General features: G+C 66.9%; 1 protein-coding gene across 1 annotated transcript; it reads left to right on the top strand.

Annotated features, from left to right (window-relative positions):
- The first annotated feature begins 1,780 nt into the window (after window positions 1–1,780).
- SV2A (synaptic vesicle glycoprotein 2A) lies at window positions 1,781–18,502 on the top strand. The gene is given in 16 exon segments (XM_075445468.1): window positions 1,781–2,359; window positions 5,825–6,571; window positions 7,585–7,765; window positions 7,922–8,073; window positions 8,155–8,288; window positions 9,323–9,412; window positions 9,643–9,753; window positions 9,853–9,941; window positions 11,353–11,517; window positions 11,600–11,733; window positions 11,817–11,842; window positions 11,844–12,006; window positions 13,154–13,168; window positions 14,260–14,378; window positions 14,380–14,420; window positions 16,645–18,502. Coding segments are annotated over 15 exon segments (2,184 nt in total). The 5' UTR covers window positions 1,781–2,359; window positions 5,825–5,991; the 3' UTR covers window positions 16,829–18,502.
- The last annotated feature ends 1,525 nt before the right edge of the window (window positions 18,503–20,027 follow it).

The following is a 20,027-nucleotide window of genomic DNA, read 5'->3' as shown; positions in this document are numbered from 1 at the left end:
AGGGGCTGGAGCGGAAGGGACGGCCGGGCTGTCCGCAGCTGCTGTGGGGTCTCGTGCTGCTCCTCGGACGGACATTATTCAAGACCCCCCTGGACAAGGTCTTCTGCAGCGTGCTCTGGGTGACCCTGCTGCGGCAGGGGGTTGGGCTGGGTGACCCACAGAGGGCCCTGCCAGCCCCCACCATGCTGGGATTCTGTGATTCTCCCTCCGGTGGGCTGTCAGAGTGGGGAGTAGCCGTGGGCCGGACTGGCTGGGGAGGGGGTGACAAGATCTGTAGCCCCCTCCCCATCGTCTGCAGTCAGAAATCAGGGGAGAGTCCAGCTCGGAGTGGGGGGGTGCAGGTGCAGGAGGGGCCGACCGTGTGCTGCTGGGAACGGAGTTTATCCGCAGCTCGTGACACCGAGATCCGAGACGCTCCGGGATCGCGAGCGCCCGAGGAAACCGGTGCCTCCCACACGTGGCCGGTGAGCCCCGGGGGTGGCATTTCTGTGCCCGGCGCTCGAGGGAGCCACCGGGACCCTCCCAGGGCAGACGACCTCCCTGCCGCCGGCGGAACCCCCCTGGTTTGGTCCCAGTCGCCCCTGGTTTGGTCCCAGTCGCCCCTGGTTTGGTCCCAGTCGCCCCTGGTTTGGTCCCCGTCGCCCCTGGTTTTTGGGCCCTGGCAAACGCGACGTGATCCGAGGCCGTCGGGACAGGAAACGCCGTTGCCCTGTCCCTGCCCACGATGCGCTGGCTGCCGGTGATGGGCACTGAAGCCTTAGGGCTGAGTTCGCTCGCGGATGCTCGGAGCCGGAGGCAGAAGAGGAGGGGGACGCGGAGCTTTGCTGGTGACAACGCGGCACGTGAGTCATAGCTCGACGGGGCTCGGTAGCCCTGGGGGAGTGGTGCTTGCCAGTGAGGCTCGGCACTGGGCTCGTGGGGTGCGGGATGAGCCCTGCAGCCCGCTGCGACGCTGTTGGGGTGGGCACCTGGACCTGGGCGCAGCTGCCCACGTGGAGGGGAGATGGGGTTGACTTCACCTCCTAGGTTGGGTTAGAGACCCCGGCAGCCCAGCTGCGTTCCCCCTTTGGGGTTATTTCCGACAGGATCTCAGTTATTTCTCCATTTCCAGTTTCCTAACTCCTGCCATGTGCTGGTACCACTGGTGTGGACTGGTCCCCGACCCTGTTTGCCAGCTCTGCGAGCTGGACTCGCGCTGCGTGGCTGCTAACGCGCCAGTCCGGGCGCCGGTTCCTGCCCTCGCCGCGCTCAGTTCGGCCTCGAGCACGCTTTCCTCCTCCTCCTCTCGTTAAGGACGGGCTCCCGCTGGGGTCTGCGTCGTGCCCGAGCTCCCACTCGGGGGGGAAGCCTGGCCCCGTACCCGGCTCTGCGATGGGCCGTGTGGTGCTGGGGCTGAGCCCGCCTCAACTCATTGCACGGGGGATGCAGGAGGAGGGGGGGCTCGGCAAGGGTCCTGCTTTGTGCGAGTGCCCCCAGCCCTGCTCAGCGTGGGGACCCCCCGGCCCGGAGCACCCGAGGTCCCGATTCCCCGCCGTTGGCGAGCGACCGGGGCGACGCGGGGTCGGTTCGGGTACCCCCCACCACGGTTTGCCTCCCTGCCCAGCCGCGTTCTTCCTCACGCCTCCCCCCCCCCCCCCCCCCCCCCCCCCCCCAAAAAATAAGATGTCGGAGGCGTCTGTGCCCCTTCGCAGCGGAGGGCCCGGCTCTGGGCAGCCCAGGCGGAGATGATTTGATCCAAAGGAATCAGAATTTGGCCCCGGGGAGGCCGTGACTCAGATTTGCCGGGCTGCGTTCCCCTCCGCCGCGCTGCTGCCTGCGGCTGCGGTGGGCGGCGGGAGGGGAGGCTGCCAGAGAGGGTCTGAGCGACGCCAGATCCTCGCCGCTTCGCCTTGACGTCGCCGCAGAACCCCGGGGAGGGGGACGGGGGGCCGGCAGCTCGTGTCCCCCCCCCCACACACACCCCCATTAGCCACCGTCACCCCCGCACTCACCGGAGCAGCTCCGACGTGGGAACCCCGCTCCCGAGGGAGCTCCCGGGGAGCCCTGGGGAGCCATCGCCTTCCCTTCGCCTTCGCTAACGAGGCGAGGGGCGAGCCCCCCACCCTGCTGCCGGTGTCCCCCCCCGCCCCCAGCTCCTCGCTGGCTGTCGCACAGCCCCCCCCGCCGCCTCCCTCCCTTCCCCGGGCTGTTGCAATGGACTCTCCCAATGCTCAGTCTCTGTGTCGGAGGCTGCGGCGTTAGCGCTGGCTCCGGTACCCGGGCGCCGTTCGCTCGCCGTATCCCTGCCGGAGCATCCTTCCTCGCCGCGCAGGAGGCAGACGCCGAGGCGAGGGCTGGAGCGGAGCGAGGGCTGAGACAGGTAAGGAGAGAAAGAAATGCCTTTTCTAAAGCAGATCCCCCCCTCCTCTCCTTTTAATTAGCATCCTCGGAGCCGCCGGCTGACGGATTAGGGGTTCGGCTTCTCCTTGCCACTTGGTGTGGCCATTTTGTCCTGGAAAACCTTGCCTCGAGCCTGGCTCGGGTTTTTGACGTGCGTGTTCGCAGCCGCTCGCCATCCCAGCCGCGCTGCCGTGGGGCCGGGGAGTCCCTGCCGATGGCGACGGGGGTTTCGGCGCGGGGATGGGGGTTTGTCGCGGTGCTACCGGCGGGTTTCGGGGAGGGGGAGCGCCGCAGCTCTCGGGGGGTGGCAAGGGGGGGGTGTTGGGAGATGACCTTGGGCACGGGCGATTTCAAACTCTTCTCCCTTGTCGCCATGTTCTTGTCATAACGTGAAAAAGGCTGGGGGCTGCGGGGCAGGGGATGGACCCAGAGGAGCCCCAGCGTGGGACCTCCCGGGGGGTTTCGGGGCGCGTGGTGAGGCCGGGCTGTGTCGATCGCCGGCTCCGGTCGGACGCGTGGCAGCAGGAAGCGGATCCAGAGCCCGATAACCTTGTCCAGGGCTGGCGGCTGCTCCGGCCAACGCCAGGACGGGGCTGGCGGGGCCAGCGGCACGTTTCCGTGAGCAGCAGAGCATTTCGGGGACACCCCCCACCCCCCCCACCCCAGCTCATGCGTGGGGTGCCTGCGGTCTGTGCGATTTCTGGCTTCCTTGTGGAATCCAACCCTTGGTCTCCAAAGCGTCCGTCGCCGACACGCAGCGTTGGCTCGGCCGCTCCCGGCCCCCCGGCTCGCGCAGAGCAGCCCCTCCGTCACGGAGCCGAGCTGTGACCTTGCTCCCCGGCCCATCCTCTGCCCCGGCAGCTATTCGGCCTCTCCCCACTCCCCTCGTCCTTTCGCCCGTTCACCGTACGTCACGGTCCCTGTCACGGCGTCCGGTGGCACGGCCGCATTGGGAGGCACCACGGGGAGCCGCCAGCCTGGCCGGAGCAGAATGACCTTGGCCGTGAGTCGGCTCCTTCCAGGGCCCTCGGGTGCCAGCGGGGTTAAGCCGAGGAGGGGAGCGGGGGCTCCCCGGGCCGGGCAGGGGGCCGGGGTTGCTCCGAGTCGGCTGGAGGGCGAGGGCAGTGGGGGCATTGGCCATTTTACTCTGCTTAGCAGCACCTGCCCGGCTTCATTCAGGAACTGGGGGGCCACACCGCGCCGCAGCACCGTCCCCGGGTCACTGCCGGCTGCGCAGCACCGGTGTGGGCTCCCACCCTGGGGGGCTGCCCCCAGCCCCAGCCATTTCAGCAGGGCGAATTTTAGCTTCCCCGCCGCGCCCTGTCCCCTCGCTCGGGGAGGGGGGACGCGGTGCCGGCTGCGTCCCCCGCCCTGCGGCTCGGCTCCTGCCTCGCTGTCCACGCCTGGCTGCTGCCGGGGTTAAAAATAGCCTTTTTGGGGGGGGTCACAGCGGCCCCCACGGCTGGGTCAGCAGCGCCTGTGCCCGCTGCCTGGGCTGGGGGGGTCTGCGGGTGCATCCCTGTCACGAGCTGCTTTGGGCTCTGCCTTGCCCTTGGCCTTCGCAGCCTGTGGGAGTGGGGGGGACGCGGGGCTGGGGAAGGGGCTGCAGGGTGCTCGGGATGCGTGGGGACAGGGCGATGCCACCCGGGAGATGAAAGCCAGACCCCAGGGGTGCTCAGGGTGCACCCAGCACCCACCAGCTCTGCCCCAGGCTCTCCCGGTGGCCGGTTCAGCTTCTGCCGACGCCAGCGTCTCTCACCCGTAGCCAGATCCCTTCTGGAAGCCTCCCTGGGGAGCGTGGCCCGGCACACGTGGTCCCTGGAGCCCGCTCTGCCGCTGCAGCCAGGCTTGGGAGCTGGGTCGGCGCCGGGGACGTGGCCGAGACCCCTCCGAGGGACCCCCGTCCCAAACCTCCCCCCCTGAGCCCCCTGACACGGGCGCCGGGGCTGCCCTGGAAGGCCTTGAGGGCTGTGGGCCCGGGGGAGGTTGGTCCCCTCCCTGTCCCACTGGTGCCTCTTCGTCCCAGAATTCCTCTGAAAATGGGGGGGGTTCGGTCCAGGCCTGCTGCTGGCCCAGTTTTTGGTGGTGACTTGCAGTCCTGAGTGGGTGGCTCGGGGAGCAGCGCGGTCCCTGATGTCCCCCCAGCTCCCTCGTCCTCTGTCCCTTGCAGGGACGGGCACGGAAGAGCCGGATCCGGATGCAGCCCAGCCCGGGGGGGCTGTGCTGGGTTCCCCTCCCGCTGGAGAAGGGCAGGGGTGTCCCCCGGCCCATGCTGTCACTGGGAACCCCCCACCCTTGGGGTCACCCTGTGCCCCGCTGGGGTCAGCTGAGCCACCCCAGCAGGGTCCCCGGGGTCCCCATCCCCAGGGTCCTACCCCAGCACCGTGATCCCCCCCACCCAAGGGTGCCCTGAGCTGGGGGATGCAGCTGCGTGGCCACACCCCCTGAAGCTCATTGGCTGAGCGGCTGGGCTGTGCCTCTGTGGCCCCATTGATGCCGGTGGGGTGGCCACACCCCCTGGAGCTCATTGGTCCTTGGCCCGGCCACACCTTCCCAGCCTCATTGAGAGGATGGTGGGGACATTTCCCTCAATGGGTTGGGTGGGCTGGTGGGGGGCATCAGTAGGGACAGGGGGGTCCCCATGGCCTGGGGGGCCCTGGCCTGCCCGGGGCGGGACGGAGGGGCTGTGGGACCCTCCTGCTCCCTGCTGGGATCCATCACTGCTGGGGTCCATGCTGAGGGCCCTGCAGAGCTCTGGGCTCAGACCCCTGTCCCCGAGGGGCACCGGGATCCCTGGGTGGGCGGATGGAGCGGGTGGCCTTGCAATGGCGGGGGAGATGGGGGCGACCCCGTCGTCTTTCAGCTCGTCTTGTTGGTCCATGCGGATCCGTCCTCCCTCGCACCGCGTCGAACCCATGGGTGCCGCGCTCCCTGCTCCCCCGGGTTTATTTACTTCGGAGATGCCGGTGGGGAGCTGCGGAAAAGAGACAGAGCAAGGCAAACAAGCCCTGTAGCCTGGGCTCAGCCGTGTTATTAGACATTGGAGAATCCACCTTGGCTCCCACCCTCAGCTCAACGGGTGGCTAAATCCTGCGGAACTGTGGGCACCCATGAAAGCTTTGATCCTCCCAGCGAGGGGAGAGGGCACCTGGGCACAGAGAGGCTGGCGCGGACCCAGTGTCCCCCAGAGCTGTCCCCAACCCGTCCCCTGGGTGCCTGGCCCCGAGCTGGGCTCGCTGCGCCTGGGTGCCTGCCCTGGGGTGACCCCCCTGCCTCTCGCCGTGGGGCGAGGGAGCCCCAGATCCTCCTGTTTCCATCTGAGATGGGAGAAAAGTGCCCTGGGTGCTGGTGGGGGGAGCTCGGAGCGGATCCAGCCCCGGGGTGAGGTGGGGCACGGGGCCGTTCCCACTCTAAAACGGCCCCTGCTTGTGTCTGGGCTCCTCAGGTCCGGGCCGGGGTCCACCCGTGTCCCCTCCCAGCTGGTGCCAGGCGGATGGGTAGTGCCGTTGCCCGTCTCCCCGCATCCCACCGCAGCCCCCGGGCGTGAGGGCGCAGCCCCTGACACAGAGACCCCCCCCCGGTCCCGGTGTCCCGGTCGATCCCACCGGCACCATGGATGAGAGCTTCCGAGACCGGACGGCGTTCATCCGGGGCGCCAAGGACATCGCCAAGGAGGTGAAGAAACACGCGGCCAAGAAGGTGAGCAAGGGCATGGACCGCATGCAGGACGAGTACACCAAGCGCTCCTACTCCCGCTTCGAGGAAGAGGAGGATGATGAAGATTACGCGCCCCAGGACGGCTACTACCGGGGGGGCGAGGGGGCCAACGAAGAGGAAGGGGCTTCCAGCGATGCCACCGAGGGTCACGACGAGGAGGACGAGATCTACGAGGGCGAGTACCAGGGCATCCCCCGGCACGAGTCGCTGAAAAGCGGGGAGCGGCTGGGGGCCGAGGCGGCCGTCGGCGCCTTCGACGACAGCGAGGGGCAGCGGCGGAAGGACAAGGAGGAGCTGGCGCAGCAGTACGAGCTCATCCTGCAGGAGTGCGGCCACGGCCGCTTCCAGTGGACCCTCTACTTCGTCCTGGGACTGGCCCTCATGGCCGACGGCGTCGAGGTCTTCGTGGTGGGCTTCGTCCTGCCCAGCGCCGAGAAGGACATGTGCCTCTCTGACTCCAACAAGGGCATGCTGGGTGAGGAGGGGATGGGGGGAGTGGGGGGGACAGGAGGAGATCGAGGGGTATGGAGGGACTCGTGGGAGACGAGGGGACGTGAGGGACAGGGGGACACTGGGGGACATGGAGGGGCACTGGGAGATGGGGGATATGGAGAGATACGGGGACATCCCTGGGGGGGACATGGGCAGGTGGGGGGATGTGGAGAGGCTATGGTGGGACATGGGGACTTGGGGGGGGACACAAGTGGCTGGGGACATGCAAGGACATCAGGGATATGGGGGGACGAGCAGATGGGGACGTGGAAGAGGACATAGGGGATAAGAGGGGGCACAGCTGTGGAGGGACACGAGGAGATATGGGGGTGCAGGGGTTCATGGGGATGTGGGAGGACACGTGGGGCACGATCTGGGGGGAACGGAGGGACACAGGGTAGGGTGGGACACCACAAGAAGATATGGGGGGGCCATGAGGACATGGGGGGGCATGGAGATGCAGAGTGAGATGTGGGGGTCTGGGAGATGTGGGGACAAGGAGGGACAGGGGGGTGGTGATGGGACCCCCCACGTGCGCAGGGCTCCCACCATCCTCCTCCTCCCAGTCCCACACCGGTCCCTGCCTGAGCAATGGGGAGAGGGGGGCTGGGGGTGTTCCCCCCCTTCTCCATGGTGCCCATTGCAGCCCAAGCGCCCCACATCCAGGTTCCCCCCCTCTCCCTGAGACCTGGCAAACTCGGGGCAGGAGTGGGGGGGCTGGATGCGGAGGGTGTGGGGGTTCCTGGGGAGCTGGTGGGGTCCCCAAGCAGAGCAGGGGGGGAAACCCCAGCATCTGCCCTGCACCCCCTGATCTGTACCTGGAGGTCGGTCCCCCCTCCCTGTGAGGGGTCCTGGCTGCTGGGGGGGGGGGTCACCGCCACCCTCATGTCCCCCCAGCAGCCAGCCCCTGCCCCAACCGCCGTCGCCCTGCACCGGGCGCCTCGGGGTGCGGGTCCCCGCGTCCCCCGGACTGACAGCTCCGTGTCCCCCCCCCAGGGCTCATCGTGTACCTGGGCATGATGGTGGGCGCCTTCCTGTGGGGCGGGCTGGCCGACCGCCTGGGCCGAAGGCAGTGCCTCCTCATCTCCCTCTCCGTCAACAGCGTCTTCGCCTTCTTCTCCTCCTTCGTCCAAGGCTACGGCACCTTCCTCTTCTGCCGCCTGCTCTCGGGCGTGGGGTAAGGGGGCACGGCACCCAGCGGGGGGTCCCAGGCGGGTGGGGGGGGCTCAGCTCCCTCCCGCTCCCTCGCCGTGCCGAGAGCCCCCCGTTTTCCGTGGCGGTGGGGACAGCGGGGCGAGCGGTGACACCGTTCTGCCCTCCACCCCCCCCCCAGCATCGGCGGCTCCATCCCCATCGTCTTCTCCTACTTCTCGGAGTTCCTGGCGCAGGAGAAGCGCGGGGAGCACCTGAGCTGGCTCTGCATGTTCTGGATGATCGGGGGCATCTACGCCTCCGCCATGGCTTGGGCCATCATCCCCCACTACGGTAAGAGACCCCCGGGGCCGGAGCGCGCGGCGAGCTTGGTGGGTCTCAGCAGCACCACCATGCCCTGGCCCGTCCCCGTAGGCTGGAGCTTCCAGATGGGCTCGGCGTACCAGTTCCACAGCTGGAGGGTCTTCGTCCTGGTCTGCGCCTTCCCCTCGGTCTTCGCCATCGGGGCGCTCACCACCATGCCCGAGAGCCCCCGCTTCTTCCTGGAGGTGAGCGGGGCCGGGGGAGGGGGGGGGCGTGGGGCCGGACCCTACTGGGGGGGTGCGGGGGTTGGGGGTGCAAGCAGGGACCTGGAGTGGGTGGTGGGGTGGTGGGCAGGGACCCTGAGTGGGTGGTGGGACCCAAGCAGGGACACTGAGTGGGTGGCAGGCATGGGGGTACCCAGGCAGAGGACCCCGGGTGGGTGATGGAGATGGGGGAACCGGTGCAGGGACCCTGAGTGGGTGGTGGGACCCAAGCAGGGACACTGAGCGGGTGGCAGGCATGGGGGTACCCAGGCAGAGGACCCCGGGTGGGTGATGGAGATGGGGGAACCGATGCAGGGACCCTGAGTGGGTGGTGGGACCCAAGCAGGGACACTGAGTGGGTGGCAGAGATGGGGAGACCCAGGCAGGGGACCCCGGGTGGGTGATGGAGATGGAGGAACCGGTGCAGGGACCCTGAGTGAGTGGTGGGACCCAAGGAGGGACCCTGAGTGGGTGGCAGAGATGGGGGGACCCAGGCAGGGGACCCCGGGTGGGTGATGGAGATGGGGGAACCGATGCAGGGACCCTGAGTGGGTGGTGGGACCCAAGCAGGGACACTGAGTGGGTGGCAGAGATGGGGAGACCCAGGCAGGGGACCCCGGGTGGGTGATGGAGATGGAGGAACCGGTGCAGGGACCCTGAGTGAGTGGTGGGACCCAAGGAGGGACCCTGAGTGGGTGGCAGAGATGGGGGGACCCAGGCAGGGGACCCCGGGTGGGTGATGGAGATGGGGGAACCGATGCAGGGACCCCCCAGTGGGTGGTGGGACCCAGGCAAGGACCCTGAGCAGGTGGTAGAGGTGGGGGGACCCCGTCAGGGACCCCGAGTGGGTGATAGAGATGGGGGAACCGACACAGGGACCCCCCCCTGATGAGTGGTGGGACCCAGGCAAGGACCCTGAGCTGGTGGCAGAGATGGGGGTCCCTGCCAGGGACCCCGGGTGGGTGGTGGGACGGGGGTGGGCTTGGCCCTGGGGTGAGCCTGGCGCTGCCTTGCAGAACGGGAAGCACGACGAGGCCTGGATGGTGCTGAAGCAGGTCCACGACACCAACATGAGGGCCAAGGGCCACCCTGAGAGGGTCTTCTCGGTAAGGACCCCCCCCACCCCGGGGCACCCAGCAGCATGGGGGTGGGGTCCTGGAGGGGCGGGGGGGCTGCAAATTCCCACCCCCAGGAAAAGCACCCCCAGGAGGGGTCAGCCCAGCTGTAACAAGTGGGGAAACTGAGGCACGAGGTGGGGACGGGTCTCACCTGGGAGCCTCGGCCGAGGCTGGTGGTCCCGAGTGTCCCCAGACTGTGACCCCCCCGGACCCCTCAGGTCACTCACATCAAGACCATCAAGCGGGAGGACGAGCTCATCGAGATCCAGTCGGACACCGGGACGTGGTACCGGCGCTGGCTCGTGCGGTTCCTCAACCTCTCGCAGCAGGTGAGGCGGGGTCCCACCACCCCGGGTGGCCCCGCACCCCCCCCCGGTGTCCCCGAACCCCCCTGTGTCCCCGCGTCACCTCTGGCCTCCCCCCCGCAGGTTTGGAGCAATTTCCAGCAGTGCTTCGCGCCCGAGTACCGGCGGGTGACACTGATGATGATGGCCGTGTGGTTCACCATGTCCTTCAGGTGGGGCCGGGGGGCACCCAGGGGTGCTGTCACCCTGCAGCACGGCCGGAGCCTGGCAGTGCTGGGACGGGATGGGTGGCACTGGGATAGGACTGGGACGGGGTGGGCAGCACTGGGACGGGACTGGGACGGGATGGGTGGCACTGGGATGGGACTGGGACAGGATGGGCGGCACTGGAATGGGACTGGGATGGGATGGGCAGCCCTGGGACAGAACCAGGATGGGACAGGCAGCACTGGGATGAAACTGGGATGGGATGGACAGCACTGGCATGGGACTGGGATGGGATGGGCAGCCCTGGGACAGAACCAGGATGGGACAGGCAGCACTGGGATGAAACTGGGATGGGATGGACAGCACTGGGATGGGACTGGGATGGGATGGGCAGCACTGGGATGGGACTGGCAGCGCTGGGATGGAACTGGGACGGGATGGGCAGCACTGGGACAAGATGGGCAGCATTGGGATGGGATGGACAGCACTGGGATGGGACTGGGGATGGGATGGACAGCACTGGGACGGGACTGGCAGCACTGGGACAGGACTGGGGATGGGATGGACAGCACTGGGACGGGACTGGCAGCACTGGGACAGCACTGGGATGGGACTGGCAGCACTGGGACGATACTGGGGATGGGATGGACAGCACTGGGACAGGACTGGGGATGGGACTGGCAGCACTGGGACAGGACTGGGGATGGGACTGGCAGCACTGGGATGGGACTGGGGCCGGGACTGGCAGCACTGGGCCGGGACTGGGGATGGGATGGACAGCACTGGGATGGGACTGGCAGCACTGGGACGAGACTGGGGATGGGACTGGCAGCACTGGGACGGGACTGGGGATGGGATGGACAGCACTGGGACGGGACTGGGGATGGGACTGGGGCAGCACTGGGCTGGGACTGGGGATGGGATGGACAGCACTGGGATGGGACTGGCAGCACTGGGACGAGACTGGGGATGGGACTGGCAGCACTGGGACGGGACTGGGGATGGGATGGACAGCACTGGGACAGGACTGGGGATGGGACTGGCAGCACTGGGCTGGGACTGGGGCCGGGACTGGCAGCACTGGGACGGGACTGGCAGCACTGGGCCGGGACTGGGGATGGGATGGACAGCACTGGGATGGGACTGGCAGCACTGGGACGAGACTGGGGATGGGACTGGCAGCACTGGGACGGGACTGGGGATGGGATGGACAGCACGGGGATGGGACTGGCAGCACTGGGACGAGACTGGAGACGGGACTGGCAGCACTGGGACAGGACTGGGGATGGGACTGGCAGCACTGGGACAGGACTGGGGATGGGACTGGCAGCACTGGGCTCGGACTGGGGCCGGGACTGGCAGCACTGGGATGGGACTGGTGTGGCGGTGCCCGCGCCCAGCCCCCTCTCCCCGCAGCTACTACGGGCTGACGGTCTGGTTCCCGGACATGATCAAGCACCTGCAGAACATCGAGTACGCCTCGCGCACCAAGCTCTTCACCCGCGAGAAGGTCCGGCACTTCACCTTCAACTTCACCCTGGAGAACCAGATCCACCAGGGCGGGGAGTACTTCAACGACAAGTGCGTGGGGGGCCGAGGCCGGGCCCGCTCGTTGCACCAGTGGAGGTGCTGAGCTGGGCTCTCCCCCCGCCGCTGCCACCAGGTTCATCGGCCTGAAGATGAAGTCGGTGACGTTCGAGGACTCGCTCTTCGAGGAGTGCTACTTCGAGGACATCACCTCCAGCAACACCTTCTTCAAGAACTGCACCTTCATCTCCACCGTCTTCTACAACACGGGTAGGGTGGGGGGGGTCAGGGTGGTCCCGGGTGGGGTTGGGGATGGGGGGAGACCCCACCGAACCCCGTCTCCCTCCCGACAGATCTCTTTGAGTACAAGTTCATCGACAGGCCGGGTGGTGAACAGCACCTTCCTGCACAACAAGGAGGGCTGCCAGCTGGACTTCAGCGACGACAACAACGCCTACATGGTCTACTTCGTCAGCTTCCTGGGCACCCTGGCCGTGCTCCCCGGGAACATCGTCTCGGCCCTGCTCATGGACAAGATCGGCCGCCTCGCATGCTGGGTGGGCGCGGGGGGAGGAACCGGTCGCGCTGGGGGTGGGGGGACCCTGGCAGGGGGTGCCCAGAGGGGTGGGAGATGGTCCATCCCTGGAGATGCTCGAGGTCAAGCTGGACGGGGCTCTGCGCAGCCCGAGCCTGTCCTCCACGGAGGGGGCTGGGTCCATGGGTCGAGGCCAACGGCTTGAGGTCCAATAGGGCCACGGGCCAGATCCTGCCCATGGGTCCCACCAACCCCACAGAGCCCTCCAGGCTTGGGGAGGAGCGGCTGGAGAGCTGCCCCGTGGAACAGGACCTGGCGGGGCTGAGCAGGAGCCAGCAGCGTGCCCGGGTGGCCAAGGCGGCCAGCACCATCCGGGCTTGGATCAGCAACGGGGTGGGCAGCGGGAGCAGGGCAGGGACCGTGGCGAGGCCGCCCCTCGAGGGCTGCGCTCAGCTCCGGGCCCCTCACTCCGAGAAGGACCTGGAGGGGCTGGAGCGTGGCCAGAGCGGGGCAGCCAGGCTGGGGAGGGGCTGGAGGAGATCAAGGCCCATGGGGAGCGGCTGAGGGAGCTGGGGCTGCTCAGCCTGGAGAAGAGGAGGCTGAGGGGGGACCTCATCGCTCTCTGCAGCTCCCTGACAGGAGGGGGGAGCGAGGGGGGGCTGGGCTCTGCTCCCCGGTCACCAGCGACAGGACAGAATCACAGAATCCCAGCATGGGGGGGTTGGCAGGGCCCTCTGTGGGTCCCCCAGCCCAACCCCCTGCCCAAGCAGGGTCACCCAGAGCAGGGGGCACAGCACGCGTCCAGGGGTGTTGGAATATCTCCAGAGAAGGAGACTCCACAGCCTCCCTGGGCAGCCTGGGCCAGGGCTCCGTCACCCTCAGAGTGAAGAAGTTCTTCCTCGGGTTCAGCTGGAGCTTCCTCTGCTCCAGTTTGTGCCCATTGCCCCTTGTCCTGTCGCTGGGCACCAAGACGAGAGGCAACGGCCTTAAGTTGTCTCAGGGGAGGTTCAGGTTGGAGATCGGGAAAAAATAAAATCTTCACTGAGAGAGTGGTCAAGCGTTGGCCCAGGCTGCCCAGGGTGGTGTGGTGGAGTCCCCATCCCTGGAGGGGTTCAAAACCGTGTGGACGTGGCACTTGGGGACATGGTTTAGCAGGCGTGGGGATGTTGGGTTGACAGTTGGACTTGGTGACCTCCAAGGTCTCTTCCAACCTTTGTGATTCCGTGGTTGGACTTGGTGACCTCCGAGGTCTCTTCCAACCTTCGTGAGTCCGTGGTTGGACTTGGTGACCTCCGAGGTCTCTTCCAACCTTCGTGAGTCCGTGGTTGGACTTGGTGACCTCCGAGGTCTCTTCCAACCTTCGTGAGTCCGTGGTTGGACTTGGTGACCTCCGAGGTCTCTTCCAACCTTCGTGAGTCCGTGGTTGGACTTGGTGACCTCCGAGGTCTCTTCCAACCTTCGTGAGTCCGTGGTTGGACTTGGTGACCTCCGAGGTCTCTTCCAACCTTCGTGAGTCCGTGGTTGGACTTGGTGACCTCCGAGGTCTCTTCCAACCTTCGTGAGGTCCGTGGTTGGACTTGGTGACCTCCGAGGTCTCTTCCAACCTTTGTGATTCCGTGGTTGGACTTGGTGACCTCCGAGGTCTCTTCCAACCTTCGTGAGTCCGTGGTTGGACTTGGTGACCTCCGAGGTCTCTTCCAACCTTCGTGAGTCCGTGGTTGGACTTGGTGACCTCCGAGGTCTCTTCCAACCTTCGTGAGTCCGTGGTTGGACTTGGTGACCTCCGAGGTCTCTTCCAACCTTCGTGAGTCTGTGGTTGGACTTGGTGACCTCCGAGGTCTCTTCCAACCTTCGTGAGTCCGTGGTTGGACTTGGTGACCTCCGAGGTCTCTTCCAACCTTCGTGAGTCCGTGGTTGGACTTGGTGACCTCCGAGGTCTCTTCCAATCTTCGTGATTCCGTGGTTGGACTTGGTGACCTCCGAGGTCTCTTCCAACCTTCGTGATTCCGTGGTTGGACTTGGTGACCTCCGAGGTCTCTTCCAGCCTTCGTGATTCCGTGGTTGGACTTGGTGACCTCCGAGGTCTCTTCCAGCCTTCGTGATTCCATGAGAAGTTGGCCGTTGCCCATGGCTGGGTGGGCTCGGAAGGGCCCTTCCACCCAAACCCTCCCGTGACGCCGTGATCTCCTGCCTGAGTTCCCCCCCCCCCCGACCGTTGGTCCCCTCCCCCAGCCCTGACGTGTCCCCATGTCCCCCCGCAGCCGGCTCCAGCGTCATGTCCTGCGTCAGCTGCTTCTTCCTCTCCTTCGGCAACAGCGAGTCGGCCATGATAGCCCTGCTCTGCCTCTTCGGCGGCGTCAGCATCGCCTCCTGGAACGCCCCTCGACGTGCTCACCGTCGAGCTCTATCCCTCCGACAAGAGGTGCGGGCGGCCCCGTGGCCGTGGGGTGTTGGAGGTGGGGGGCCTGGTGGGAGGGGATGGGTGCCGGGTCTGAGGTTTCGGGTGCTGGGTGCCAGATATGGGGTGCTTGGGGTGAGGTTTTGGGTGCCACGTCTCTGGTTTTGGGTGCTGGGGGTGAGGTTTCAGGTGCTGAGTGCCAGATGTATGGTGCCCGGTGAGAGGTTTTGGGTGCCAGATCGGAGGTTTTGGGTGTTGGGTGCCAGAGGTGGGATGCTGGGGGTGAGGTTTTGGGTGCCAGGTCTGAGGTTTTGGGTGCTGGGTGCCAGATATGGGGTGCTGGGGGGTGAGGTTCTGGGTGCCAGGTCTGAGGTTTTGGGTGTTGGGTGCCAGAGGTGGGGTGCTGGGGGTGAGGTTTTGGGTGCCAGATCTGAAGTTCTGGGTGTTTGGTGCCAGTTGAGGTGTGCTGGGTTCCAGATCTGGGTGCTGGATGCCAGATGTGGAGTGTCAGGTGCTGATTGTAGGGTGCTGGGTGCCAGCTGAGGGGTGCTGGGTGCCACATCTGGGGTGTTGGGTGCCAGATGTGGGCTGCTGGGTGCTAGATGTGGGGTGTTGGGAGCCAGTTGAGGGGTGTTCGGAGACAGATTTGGTGTGCTGGGTACCAGGTCTGGGCTGCTGGGTGCCAGATGTGGAGTGTTGGGTGCCAGATGTGGAGTGTTGGGTGCCAGCTGTGTGGTGCTGGGTTCCAGATCTGGGGTGCTGGATGCCAGCTGTGGAGTGTTGGGTGCCAGTTGAGGGGTGCTGGGTGCCAGATGTGGGGTGTTTGGTACCAGTTGAGGGGTGCTGGGTGCCAGATCTGGGGTGCTGGGTGCCAGATGTGGGGTGTTGGGTGCCAGATGTGGAGTGTTGGGTGCCAGTTGAGGTGTGCTGGGTGCCAGATCTGGGGTTGCTGGATGCCAGATGTGGTGTTGGGTGCCAGTTGAGGGGTGCTGGGTGCCAGATCTGAGGTGCTGAGTGTGGTGCCAGATGTGGAGTGTTGGGTGCCAGTTGAGGGGTGCTGGGTTCCACATCTGGAGTGCTGGGTGCCAGATGTGGGGTGTTGGGTGCCAGATCTGGGGTGTTGGGTGCCAGTTGAGGGGTGCTGGGTACCAGGTCTGGGCTGCTGGGTGCCAGATGTGGAGTGTTGGGTTCCAGATCTGGGGTGCTGGGTGCCAGTTGAGGGGTGCTTGGTGCCAGCTGTGGGGTGTTGGGTGCCAGATGTGGGCTGCTGGGTGCTAGATGTGGGGTGTTGGGAGCCAGTCGAGGGGTGTTCGGAGACAGATTTGGTGTGCTGGGTACCAGGTCTGGGCTGCTGGATGCCAGATGTGGAGTGTTGGGTGCCAGATGTGGAGTGTTGGGTGCCAGCTGTGGGGTGCTGTGTTCCAGATCTGGGGTGCTGGGTGCCAGCTGTGGAGTGTTGGGTGCCAGTTGAGGGGTGCTGGGTGCCAGATGTGGGGTGTTTGGTACCAGTTGAGGGGTGCTGGGTGCCAGATCTGGGGTGCTGGGTGCCAGATGTGGGGTGTTGGGTGCCAGATGTGGAGTGTTGGGTGCCAGTTGAGGTGTGCTGGGTGCCAGATCTGGGGTGCTGGATGCCAGATGTGGAGTGCTGGGTGCCAGATGTGGGGTGTTGGGTGCCAGATCTGGGGTGTTGGGTGCCAGATCTGGGGTGCTGGGTGACAGTTGAGGGGTGCTGGGTTCCAGATCTGGGGTGCTGGGTGCCAGATGTGGAGTGTTGGGTGCCAGCTGAGGGGTGCTGGGTGCCAGATCTGAGGTGCTGGGTGCCAGATGTGGAGTGTTGGGTGCCAGTTGAGGGGTGCTGGGTTCCACATCTGGAGTGCTGGGTGCCAGATGTGGGGTGTTGGGTGCCAGATGTGGAGTGTTGGGTGCCAGTTGAGGGGTGCTTGGTGCCAGCTGTGGGGTGTTGGGTGCCAGTTGAGGGGTGCTGGGTACCAGGTCTGGGCTGCTGGGTACCAGGTCTGGGCTGCTGGGTGCCAGATGTGGAGTGTTGGGTTCCAGATCTGGGGTGTTGGGTGCCAGTTGAGGGGTGCTTGGTGCCAGCTGTGGGGTGTTGGGTGCCAGATGTGGGGTGTTGGGTGCCAGTTGAGGGGTGCCAGCTGCGGCCTGTCGGGCGCCGGTTGCGGGGCCGTGGGCGGCCAGCCTGGGGGTCCCGTCCGGCGCCGCTGCCACCCCGCTGTCCCCGCGCCCGCAGGACGACGGCCTTCGGCTTCCTCAACGCCCTCTGCAAGCTGGCGGCCGTGCTGGGCATCAGCATCTTCACCTCCTTCGTGGGCATCACCAAGGCCGTGCCCATCCTCCTGGCCTCCGCCGCGCTCGCCCTCGGCAGCTCCCTCGCCCTCAAACTGCCCGAGACGCGGGGCCAGGTCCTGCAGTGATTGGGGGGAGCCGGGGGAGAGGGACCCCCCCCCCCCCTCAAAGCCCTGTGCCACCCCCCCTTGTCCCCAAACCCCAGCTCCCCTCCCTGCCCCCCCGGGGGGTCAGTCGCGTTAGACACTGTGAAACGTCTTCTTGGAGCATTGGGGGGCTTCTTCATTTGCACTTGGGCCCCCCCCCAAACCCTCCCCCCCCCCCGCCCCCCCCCGTTCCCCTCCCAAACCCGTCCCCGTCCCCCCCGTCCCCGTCCCCGTGTCCCCCCCCCCCCCCCCCCCAAATCCCCCCATTTCTTTTCTCGGTGTCGTCCGCTCTGTGAATAGCTGCTCGCTCCTGGGGGGCTGCGGGTTGGAGGGGGTCCCTCGGCCTTGTGGGGGTGCAGGACAGGCCCTGTGCCCCCCCCCCCCCCCCAGCACCCCTGCTGGGCTGAGGAGTGGGGAGGAGGAGGAGGATGATGAAGGCTCCATCCTCAGCATGGGGGGGGGGGAGGTGGCAGCGCTGTGACTCAGTTTCCCCATCCTTGAGGCCACTGCCACACGGTGGGCGAAGGGGGTCCCAGCTGCACCCCCCCCCCCCAGGGAGGATTTGGGGGGGCACCCCGGGGTGCACGGCCTTTTGGGGTGCAGGAACCCCTGGGGGGGGGGCACGGGACATTGGGGTGCTGAGCCCTTTGGGGTGCTCAGCCCTTGGGGGTGCATGCCTTGGGGTGCAGGACCCCTGGGGGGGGGCACAGCACTTTGGGGTGCTCGGCCCTTTGGGGGGCTCAGCCCTTTGGGGGTGCTCACTACATCGGGGTGCACAGCCTTTTGGGGCGGGGGGGGCACAGCACTCTGGGGGTGCGTGATGCCTCTGTGCGGCGTTTTGGGGTGCCCGATGCCTCGGGGGTGCCTGCACTTTGGGGCGCAGACCCCCCCCCCCCCCCCTCCACTGAGCACCGCACCCCCCCCGGCCACAGCCCCAGCCCTTCGTCTAATTTCGGGGTGCTGCAGGGTCCCCCCCCCCTGGCATCACCCGTGTGACGTTTTGGGTGCGCGGTGGGGGGGGCAAGGGCTGCCCCAGACCCCCCCCCTTACACTTGGGGGGGGGGCCACGGCTGCGTTTTGGGGTGCAGTGGGCTGGGGGACTCCTAAAACTGCCATTTTTATTATTTTTTTAACTCGTTTTTAAAGGATTTTCTTTTTTAGGGGTGCGGGGGGGGGGCAAGGTGCTCCCTGCACCCCCATTTTCCCCCCTGCACCCCCTTTCCCCCCTCCCCCCAGCCCAGAGCACAAAACCACCAGCGGTTCGCAAAGCACAAAGCAGCACCCGGACGCAGCGCCGGGACCCCCCCCCCCCCAAAAAAAAAGCGGGGTACAGGGGGGGTCCTGGGGCTGTGCCCCCCCCCGGGTCAGCCCCTCGCAAGGGATGGGAAGCGTTGGTCTATGCAAAAGCGCTTCGGGAGGCCCCCAGCAGCCCCCCAGGATTGAAGGCAGCTCCCCCAATATTTCGGGCAGCCCCCCCCAAGCGATCGAGCAGCGTGTGCTTCCTCTCCTCCTCCTCCTCCTCCTCCTCCTCCTCGCCCCCCCCTCGGTGTCGCTGGTCCTGCGGGGACCCCCCCCGCCGCTGTCCGTGCGCAGTCGTGCCGTGCTGTAGTTTTTAGATGTTTGTAAATTAATTAAAACGACGACGACAACCACAACCCCCCCCCCAAAAAAAAAGAAAAAACCTGGAAAAAGTGAAAAAACTCGCCCAAAATGACCCAAATCCTTCCCCCCCCCCAGAGAAGGATCACCCAGGCACCGCTGCCGAGCTGCTCCCGAGGGAGCGTTTATTTTTGGGGGGGTGCGGGATGGTGGGGGGCTGCGCCCCAGATGGTGAATCTGTCTAAAAATTAAAACTGGGGGGGGGGGGGGGGGAGGCACCAAAATCCCCCCCGGGGTGGGAGCGGGCGGCGGGGGAGGGGCTGCGCCCAGGGCGGACCCACAGGGCAGCCGGGGGTGACGCGGGGTGGGGGTCACCCCCATATTTTAGCCGAAATTTGGGGTGTGCGTGCCCCCCGCCGCGGTGTCACCAGGGCTGAGGGGGGGGGGTCGCGGCCGTCACCCGTCGCTGGGCGACTCCCCGGCCCCCCGCCGCTCGTGCTTGGACCCCCCCAGACAGGGTGGTGGCGGGGGGCATGCGGGGGTCGCTGGCCCATTGCTGGGGGGTCCTGGCGACGATGGCGAGGGCGTGCAGGGGGCCGGCGAGCTTCGGCGAGGCGCGAGGGCGGCGTGGACCCAGGCGGTGCCGCTGGAGGGGGGGCACCCCGGCGAAGAGGGGGGCTCACCACCAGCACGGCGAAGTGGGGTCTCGGCGCCGGGGGGGGCCCCCGTGGCGCCCACTCTCGTCCCGGAGCTGCAGGTGGGTGGGGCTGCAGGGGCCGCCGTCAGCTTGGCGCGGATGGCGCGGGCCAGGGGGCCCATGGGTGCTGAGCCCCCCCCCTCCTCGGCGAGGGGCTGCGGGGAGAGAAAGGGGGTTGGGGGGCTGTGGGGGGGCGAGGTTGCAACGGGGTGGGGGGGGGGGGGGGGGGGAGGTTGGGGGGGGTCTGCAGGGTCAGGCCCCGTTTATGCAGGTGATGGGGGGGGGCATGGGGTTGCATGGGGGGGGTGAGTTTAGCGGGGGCTCTGCAGGATCAGGCCTCGTTTATGGGGGGGAAGAAGAGAGGGGGGCAAGGGGTTGCGGGGGGGGGAGTTTTTGGGGGGGCTCTGCAGGATCAGGCCCCGTTAATGGGGGGGGGTAGCAGGAAGCGGTGTTCAAGGGGGGGGTGTAATGATGGGGGGGGTTGAGTTTGAGGGGGGGGGGGGCTCTGCAGGATCAGATCCTGTAAATGGAGGTGATGGGAAGGGGGGTTAGGGGGGAGCCGGGGGCTGAGTTTGGGGGGGGCTCGGAAGGGGGGGTTAGGGGGGGAGCCGGGGGGCTGAGTTTGGGGGGGCTCTGCAGGATCAGACCCTATAAAATGGGGGGTGATAGGAAGGGAGGGGTTGGGGGTTTCTGGGTGGGGGTGATGCATGGGGGGGGTCATTTGGGGGGGGGGGGGGCTCTGCAGGATTAGACCCTGTAAATGGGGGTGATGGGAAGGGGGGTTAGGGGGGGTTCTGGGGGGGGGGAGTTTTGGGGGTCTGCGGGATCAGGCCCCCGTTTATTGTAGGGGGGCAGAAAGGGGGGGGGCATGGGGGTTGCATGGGA

The sequence above is a fragment of the Opisthocomus hoazin genome, chromosome 30, assembly GCF_030867145.1.
Source record: "Opisthocomus hoazin isolate bOpiHoa1 chromosome 30, bOpiHoa1.hap1, whole genome shotgun sequence".
Classification (NCBI taxonomy): Eukaryota; Metazoa; Chordata; class Aves; order Opisthocomiformes; family Opisthocomidae; genus Opisthocomus; species Opisthocomus hoazin.
Note: the sequence above shows the minus strand (reverse complement) of the source record. Positions and strands in the feature narration are given on the sequence as shown.